The sequence below is a fragment of the Poecilia latipinna genome, unplaced genomic scaffold, assembly GCF_001443285.1.
Source record: "Poecilia latipinna isolate Pla-1442-1.1 unplaced genomic scaffold, P_latipinna-1.0 Scaffold731, whole genome shotgun sequence".
Lineage (NCBI taxonomy): Eukaryota > Metazoa > Chordata > Actinopteri > Cyprinodontiformes > Poeciliidae > Poecilia > Poecilia latipinna.
The window spans coordinates 4,056-13,229 of record NW_015113347.1 but is presented as its reverse complement, the minus strand read 5'-3'; the positions used below and the strand labels follow the sequence as shown (position 1 = coordinate 13,229).

The window sequence follows — 9,174 nt, the reverse complement described above, 5'->3', positions numbered from 1 at the left end:
TTTTTTTTTCAGAGATTCTTGAACCTCGACAGAATAAACCAAAGTCCTCAACTTGTTGCTACAAACATCCTGACAACTCAACTCTGGACAGGTGATTGATTAACCTGTTTAAAAAAAACAAAAAAAAAAAGCATCCTGCGGGGATACACTCACCTCCCTCCGGCTCTCATCATTAGCATTTAAAACACCAAGTAAGTGTGCAGTGCTTACTCATTGATGACGAGGTCTGGTGCGAAGCAGAGCATGTTGCCGTCGCACTGCTGGTAAGACCTCCAGCCCAGGCTGAACGACATGAGGAAGAGCCAGGAGCACTGCAGCAGGGTCATCTGGTCGTCCAGGTGCAGGTTCCTGAAACCTGGCGAGACAGAAGAAAAAATATGCACCGTTAACCCGGGATCAGCCTCGACGTTAAAAGTTCCTAACAGCAAATTTGACGCGTACGAGCGCCGTTTCGAGTCAAACCGCAGCAGACCACCGTTTCGTTCTGAGCAGCTACGCCCGTCGCTCACCTGGCAGAGCCTTGGCCCACTTCACGGCGGAGATGACCTGCCGCCCGCCCAGCCTGTTCAGCGTGGTCATGAGGCGCGTGGACGTGTCCGGGAGCGTGCCGTCGTAGCCCGCGTAGATGGTGTCCGGCTCGATGGCCTTCAGCAGGGACAGCATGGTGGGGACGAGCTGGGGCATGCACTTGGGCACCAGCGAGCGAGCCTCGACCGGCGGCGAGGGCATCATCTCCGGCGGGTTGCTGCTCTGGTTGCCCTTTAAGCGATTCAGCTTCTTCGTTTTGCGAGCTTTCGGACAGAAGACAGGGGAGAAAGATGCAGAAAGACGTCAGGTTACGCATTGAAAAACCGAGAACGTACGACCTGCTTCGGAGGCCGTTTGGTTCGGCGGTACCTTCCAGGTTCATGCCTGCCATCAGGCATTTGCGGAAGCGGCAGGCCGGGCAGTTCTTTCGCCTGATTTTGTCAATGATGCAGTCGTTCCTCCCGGCACACAGGTAGTTATGCTGGCCTGAGGCACACACAAAAAAACCTGTTAAATATATTTATATCTCAACGGCAACAGTGGCCAACACGTGCAGCAGCAAACACAAATGCCAATAATCATCAGCGACGTTGTCGTACCTTCCACTGCTCTCTTGAAGAAGACCTTGCAGCTGCCGCAGGTGAGGACTCCATAATGGCACCCCGAGGCCTCATCAGAGCACACCAGACAGATTTTATGAGTCCCGCTCTTTCCCTGAGTCGTGGATGTCGGAGTGCCCCCTTCCTGTCTGGAGATGGAACTGAAACGTGAGAAGGGAAACAAAGACGAAGAGATTTAGCGGCTGAAAGCAGAGACCTCAAAGGAAACTTCGTTCAGTCTCCACTTGCAGCTCTAAACGCTTCAAAAAAAATAAAATAAAATAAAACAAAATAAAGACAAACTTTTACTTGCAGAGACAAAGTCCGATTATGCTTTTTTTTTTGTTAATGTAACTGTAATACATTACGGTTTGTGGTACCATTTAAACCCAGCGGTTTCTATAAACCAACCCGCCCTCCTTTGATCGAACCACAAACATTTCCAGCTCCGGTCCACTCTGGTTTTGGGGGATGCAGTCTTCCACACCACCACTAGGAGATGTCAGGCTTTGCTGCAGCCATGCGCCAAATGTCAACACCCCTTTCAAGCCCAGTGGCCGCAGCAATAACAACCACACACCAAAAGGATATGGAGTCCCTGACATACAATACTGTGCATGTCTGGGTGGGTGTGCATGCTGCCTCAGTGAGCGGGTTTAAATGATAAATGTCTCTAAGCAGAGGCTCTACACACCAACAAACTTCTGCAGGGTTTGAATCGGGGACGTTTTATTCACTTTGCCATACAAAAAGAAGGCATGAAGCAGGAAAACTTTAAGACAGGAAGAATAAAAAGCTTTCTGAGCTTCACCGACAACACACAGCGGTCAGTAGGTCTTCCGTGATACATGTGCAAAAAAAAAACATTGTTTACTCAGCTCACCAAACAATATCTGACTGTTTTATGTGCACTTCAAATTTAATGAAACCAAGAGCAACACTGTAACAAATTGGATGAATAATCTGTCAACATTTAAAAACTTGCAGCTGTAAAAGTTGCACTTTCAAACATTTTATTTTGCGAGTAAATGTGTCCCAGTTTGATATATAAACGATTTTTTTTTTTCTAGTCATCACTGCAATGCTTCAGATCCTCTCAATTCTTCCTCTGTTCAGACAATTTTTTTTAGTAGATTTCAGTACATTATTCACAACTTACTCCTCCCGTACACCATCACGTAAAGTTCGCTTTGTCTTTTCTTTTACTTATTTAAAATGATCTTTTATCAAACATTTACAAAAAGGCAACTGGAAACATTTTGTATTATTTAAGTTACTTCACCACTTCAAGCTTTAACAATTTTCTACATGTGTTTGTGACACAGAGAGTACAGTTTTTCCAAACAAAGCAGGTTGCCGGCCTTTACCAGGACAGCCAGAGAGGAAGACCGTCTTGGCTGCTGCAGCTTCTGGTCTGAAGTTCTCGTCTCAGTCATGAACTCCAAAAGCAGAGCACAGCATGAGCAACCAAAAGACTAAACATATTTGAAATCTTGTCTTTAATTATTCAGCGCATTTTTAAGCACAACCTCGCAAATATCTTGATTTTTTTCTTCTTTTTTTTTTCAAAGCACTCCTTTTCCCTTTTTAATTAAAAAGTGTTTATATTTCTAAAACATATTCTGCAATCGAATGTTTGAAGTGTTGCATGAGCCATATCATCGGAGACTTTTTAGGTGGAATAAAAATCAGCTATGTTGAATTAGCTGCAAAGATATTAAACAGAATTTCAATTTATTAAAACATTAACAGCCTAAGATGTTGCCCTATGGTTTTTATCTGTGCAAAACTAAAACAGACAACAGAAGCAGCTAATAACTAAACTCAAATATACGTCCAGCGTATCAAAACAAAGAGAGGCACTGAAAAGGATTGCAGCCCCAAGAATTCAGGGAAGCCTGAATTCTTTGGTGGGTTGTAATTCAAGAGGTTGCGGCTGACCGGAGGCTGGAGAATTGACCGTAAAGCCTCTGTTGTTTTCCCAGTCGGAGAAGTTGGTTCTCGATCCACTTTCGCCCTGGACTTGTTGCCCGTCGAAATTGTTGATACACGAGCGCAGAGACGGATTAGGTAGCAGCGAGCTGGCGCATCGTCTGGGGCCGACAGCGAGGGCAGTTGTCGGAGACAAATCAACATCTGTGTGCAGGGGGAGTCATAGACGGCAAGCTGTGAGCACAGGCTGGCACAGACCCACCTCTGTTGGGTCAGCCTGAACAAAGTGGTCAGTGGGAGCAAAACCGTGAGGAAGGGACGGAGGGGTCAGCCACGCGAATAAATGAGCTATAATCTACAGATTTATCGTCGCGTGGAACTGAATTAATTAATTGCTTAGGATCAAAGAGAGAAACCACGAAGCACATTCAAAGCCCTTTTTAGCTTTTAGCCACTCTGGCCAGTGATCCGCTTCACAGAGATGAAGATAACGACGGTGGACGAAATAAAGGGGGAACCAGTTTGTCCTCTCAGTCAGCGAGGTGGTGTCGGCTTTGCTGCAGGGCTTTCAGACCCTATTACCTCACTCACGATACGCTCCCAACAACAACAACAACAACAACAACAACAACAACAACGACGACGATGACGACGAGTGCGCGTTAAATGAAGTCACCGCCGTCCAGCGCGCAAGCGGACCTCAAATTAAGCAGCTTACGTCGCAGTTATACCATCAGACACAGAATATGCAAATCTGTCTGTGTGGACCGTCGGAGGCAAACTGCTTGAAGCTGCAGAGCTCTGTGGTGAGACCAAATTTCCTCTTTCAGAAACCATCTGTATGAGTTAACGCTCGCTGTCAACAGGAAGCTCTCGCATTCCCCGAGAGTTTACTATCGGCCAGAAGATTACAGCCAATCCGAGACGGGCGTCGATTTTGTCAAGATTACCACACGGAAACGAGGCTGCTGCAGTTTGCAGCAGGGAGATCGATCACAGGTTTATATGGGGGGGGGGGGGGTTAGCCAACAATAATCCCAGCGTCCCAGCGCCCTGCTTCATGGGGTTACCTCTCCAAGAACCACAAACTTGAACTTGAATTTTGGAAAAAAAAAAATTCCACTACTTTATTTTGATGAAAATAAAGTAGTGGTAAAATGATTTAAAAAAAAAATAAAATCATATTTTTCATATTTTCTGAGAAATCTAAATCTAAAACGTGTGGAGTGCATTTACCTTCCTCCGCTCTGAGGTAATCTGTAGAACCACATTTTGCTACATCAGCAGAAAACTGCAAAGATGCTGAAACACTGAATTATTTAAAACCCCACCTGCTTAGAGCTGCCTAGTAGTAAGGGGAACGTTGTTCAGCATTCTTGAGGTGTATTTACTCAATGATTTTTCATTGTGGCATTACAACATAATGTTTACTCCTTTCAAAAACATAAAAAGCACTTTGATCTGTATTGTTGCTGAAATGTGCTCTACAAATAAACTTGACCTCAGTGTTTTAGGGTATGTCTCTACATGTTTCCCCGTCTTGGGAGAAAATATTTGCCAGTTTTTCTTTGTAAAATGTCTCAAGCTCAAACATAAGCCTGCACACAAATAAATGCCACACATTTTGAATGTTTATTAGTAGATTATTTAGTCCTTCCCTCCGCGTCACAATCATACAAAACTTTATGTTGGTCTATCACATCGCAATCCACTGAAGATGTGAGAAAACTGCAACCCAACTCCAACGTATGCTTGTCCAATGCTCGCGCTTTCAACCGTACATGTTTTAAGTGCGGCTTTCTATGCGAAGGCGACCCAACCGTCTCTCCGTCAAGCTTCTATGAGCAAACGGAGGAAGGCAGGGGATGAGCTCAAGGAAGTGCTTCTTTCCCCGAGGTCAGACCAACCAAAATAGTACGGCAGGAACTGGTCTGCACGCTCTGAATCATTCTCACACGCAGAACAACAACACAGCTGCAGGGAGGGCGAGAGGAGACAGTCTGACTGTGTTCCACTCCGAAAACATCTGCAGCGTGCGCTCGCAAACGCTAAAAAGAAACGCCACGGCGCACGTTTTGCATGCGAGGACCTCGACATGCCACCTGGCAAACGTAAATGCAGTGTTCGCCTTTGTGAGCCTCTTAAGATGGCAAATGTTTTATGGCCGCTGCGTCGTTTAACGACACACGGGGGCCATTAGGAAGAGAAGCATGCGACACTCCGACACTCCAAAGAGCCGTTGTGTTAGACACTTCATGCAGTAGTTATGCATAGGCCACTATTAATATGTCCCTCAACACTATCGTGTGAGAGCAAGGCTGCATGCAAGTCATATTTGTCAGCATCTACTAGTTTGAAGGGAGCTGGGTGAGGCTGAATGAAGTTGTGTCATTTCTCCGTTTGTTTTTCCAGCACACGACGGTGATGAACTGACTAGAAATGATTAAACCTGCTGTGGAAACAATTAAATTGCTACTGAACTTTGCACGTGTTTATTCTGTATTTAGTCTATATATCAAAAAAACCCTAATAACTATTTAAGTAATTTACTACCGGCATGTTCTGCTGATTTTTCAGTGAACCGCTTAAGTCTTTTTTTATACAAGAACAACATTAAAATATGCAAATAAACAAATAATTCAATCCGCTGTTAAAGAAGAAGAAGAAAAAAAACATTTCATTGTCCAAAATGCAATAACGTAGCATTCTTTTAGTGTTCGCTTGAACATTGTAGCGACGGATACATCGGCAGCTAAAAAAATGAAGACAGAAAATATTTACAGACAAAAGTTTTCTTTAATCTTAATGCAAAATATATACGTAAATATATTTTTCTTTAGTGGCGCTTTTGCTTAATAATTGTTCTGAGTATGTTGTACTTTCTCCAAATTTCCTTTTTTTTTTGGATAGATTACTAAATTAGTTGCCAAATCAATTCATCATAATTAATCATTTCAGTCCTAAGAAAAATGACAATACAACTTAACAAAGCCACTCTATTCCTACCATAAAAGAAGAAGAAATACGTGAAATGTTACAACAATATTTAAAGTTTTTTTTTTTTCCTTTTAAAGTGACAAGGCCAGACACTATTGAACTGGTATTAACAAATGTGTGTGATAAATAATCACCTTTCATCCACAGCAGCCCTGCTGTACTTACAAACTTGTTTCGATTACCTAATATTTTATTTTATTTTTTATTTTTTTGTTGCCCAAAGCAGCAGCTACTGCTTTGGCTTCAGAACCACAGGAGGAAACCGAACATGATGAAGCGAAAGAAAAACAACCCCAAAGGATCCGAGTTTCCATATTAGTTTCCTGAAGGGAGCCGTTAGTAACAGTGTAGATGGGAACCTGCTTCCTGGTCTGTAAAATGAATTGACGGCTGTCTGCTGAGTGGAAACTTATCGTCCTTAGCTCCCCTCTTTCCCAAGTTTCACTCCGCTGACTCAACAATGACAGGGAAAAAACAACAAAAAAAAAAAGAAAAAAAAAACAAGGAAGAGAGGCAAAACCATCAGACAGCTTGCTGCCTCTCCCAAACCTCGACACAGCAACAAATTTCCAGAGGCCTGCTTATGCTAAACCAGAACAAGAAGTAAACAGAAGGATGAAAGCGGCGGCTGCACGGGCATGCAGCGCCAGTGTGAAAGCAGCTGGAATGGCTGGCATTTGATCCGGTGCATTCACTCGGCGCCAGATGTGGGGAGGCGGGAAGGAAAGTAGGTCAGAAGAGCGAGAGCTTCGTGCAGACGCGCGGTCGCTCCTGCCATCGGCGGCCCTAATGACACGCCCACACGTGAATGCACGAAGACAACAAGCGTGCATCTCACACACACCCAAACACGCAGGCTGAAGCATGGAGGTGATTTGCAGCAGCTCAAGAGTTTCTGCTGACAGACCAGCTCTCTGCCCTTGGTTGCAGGGAGTGAAGATGGACAGACACAGAGAGGCCGTCACAGAGCTCCAGTGTTTTCAGTTTTCACTAACAAGAGTTGGCTTATGTCAGAGGTCCGGAGGGGGGCTGACGGAGTCCGACTTAACTGGTTAAAATGCATGAAGAACATTTAAGCAACCAGATCAGCGTTTCTGCTTGTTGATTCAACAGGACTTTGACATTGAATCAGCAGCGATCAACTATTAGCTCATACCTTTATTCATTTATGTGCGGTTTAATGTTACGACACCGCATGCGAAATGGAGTTTTAGCAACAAGAAGGTGTTCAGTGCAAGAAAAGCACGCACAAAGAGGCCTGAAATATTAGACGACACTGTTCAAAAAAACAAACAAACAAAAAAAAAAAAACAAGTAGAATGTGATCATTTCAGATAGCAGCGTTTTGTAGACAGTAACTTATGAAGCATTCGAATATTTACTAGAAGAGCCGTTCAAAGGGAGGTATTGATGTGGCTCAGGGGAAGCGCTGGAAAAATCAAACCAGCTGAGTGGACCTGAACCAGTTCTGAGCGTACGGACAGAGCCAGAGAGGAGACGAGGGGTGTGGCGCGGCAACATTTGCTCCTCTGACCACGCGATCAGCAGATAGCGAAAGCCGAGAACCGCCAACACTCTCACGCACGACGTGGGCTTTATATGAAAGCACACAGCTATTTATAAAACCCCTACGGACCAGAAACGGCTCAATCAAACTGGATGGCGTCGGAGCGCTGCTTAAGCCACCAGAACGGCTTCATTCACAGATTTTTCTACGACGCCACCGTTCTTTCGAAGACAAAAATAATTACCAGATAATTACCAGCTCCACTACGGTATCCGGCTCGGTTGGTCGTCACGAAGCATGCGTGTTCAAGTTACTGCAAAGTCCTGGAAACGCCACAGCTGTGGAAAAACAGCCGCAGGGCCAACAAGCATACCCACATCGCAATTACAGCAACAAAAACAGTTTTTAAGATTTTTTTTTTGTCGTTTGTTTTAAAAACTTATGTAACTTCTACGTGTTCATGCAGGGGTTTTACTGATTAAAGAAAGTCAATAACAGAAGTTGAGACAAAGCACAAAGTTTCAGCACCTGGTCGCTGGGGTGTAATCCACTTTATTATGCTTTTTTTTATTCCCCCCCTCTCTTTGAAGCTTTATTAAACAGTGAGTCAGTCAGTTTCTCAGAGCATACTCAGTATTCCCGTGTGAGAAACACCCTGGAGTTCTCCCACCACAGTGAGATCTCTGGCTTGTCCAGGCACCTCGTCTGGCGGCCTAATTCCAGACGGCAGCAGGATCTCACTTACTGCGACTCTCCGCTTCTGCATTGCTGCCTTTCAGCAGACACTTCTCAAACCATCTGCTGTTTTCCGTCAGTGGTTTTGTTAAATAAAAAGGAGACGTCTGAATTCATAGAAGGCCCCGTTAGATATACCTGATCAGTAATGTTGATCAAAAAAGTGCAGCTGCAGGGGGGATAAAGCGATATTGTCTCCAATAAATACATAGTAAAAAACAATACTATTTATAGAAGCAGAAGCTAAATTGCAAATAAATAATAGGTGATAATATTATTTAAGTCTAATTTTTCATTTTTCGTCACTCATCCCATCTGTACAAGAGAGAGACGGTGTTATTCCATGTAATTAATAAAACGATCAACAGAGGGAGGAATAAACTCAATCCATGACCCGGCTACTGAAGGACATTATGAAAAATGCTGAGGATACATTTACGGTTTATAGATCAATAGACATTAAGTACAAAGTCATGACCCTGTTTGATGCAATCACTAAACTCACATTAAATGCTGATCTTTTTGAATGGTTTAAAGAAGCTTTTGGACAACATTCTTCTCTGTAGCATTAAAAAGATTGGAGTTTTTAAATGCTAGGGTTAGGAAACATGGGATAATGTTGATAACAAATACTTCCAATTTTGAACTACAGGTGATTAAATGCAGTCCAAGTCTTCTAGTCCTCCGGTTTAACACCAGCATTTAGCTAAAGAACAGATGCTGACTTGTGAATCAACTTGGGCTGTTTTCACAGCGGGTATAATGGTAGGCTTGGTTCAATTTGGAACCAAAATTCCAACATGTGTTACATTTTCAGCTGGTGCGGTTTGATTTCATACTGTACCGAGTCAAAGGAACCAAACCCTTTAAAAAACC

The 9,174-nt window shown here is 43.7% G+C and overlaps 1 protein-coding gene across 1 annotated transcript in view; it reads right to left on the bottom strand.

Annotated features, from left to right (window-relative positions):
* Positions 1-8,329, bottom strand: part of LOC106955406 (glucocorticoid receptor-like) — a 16,723-nt gene extending 8,394 nt beyond the window's left edge. The window contains exons 1-6 of the mRNA XM_015045558.1: positions 8,194-8,329; positions 3,069-3,263; positions 1,128-1,319; positions 898-1,014; positions 510-791; positions 211-355 (exon numbers count right to left, since the gene is read on the bottom strand). Of these exons, the coding sequence (XP_014901044.1) occupies positions 211-355; positions 510-791; positions 898-1,014; positions 1,128-1,319; positions 3,069-3,263; positions 8,194-8,329 (1,067 nt within the window). The remainder of the gene's footprint in view (positions 1-210; positions 356-509; positions 792-897; positions 1,015-1,127; positions 1,320-3,068; positions 3,264-8,193) is intronic.
* Positions 8,330-9,174: the final 845 nt, after the last annotated feature.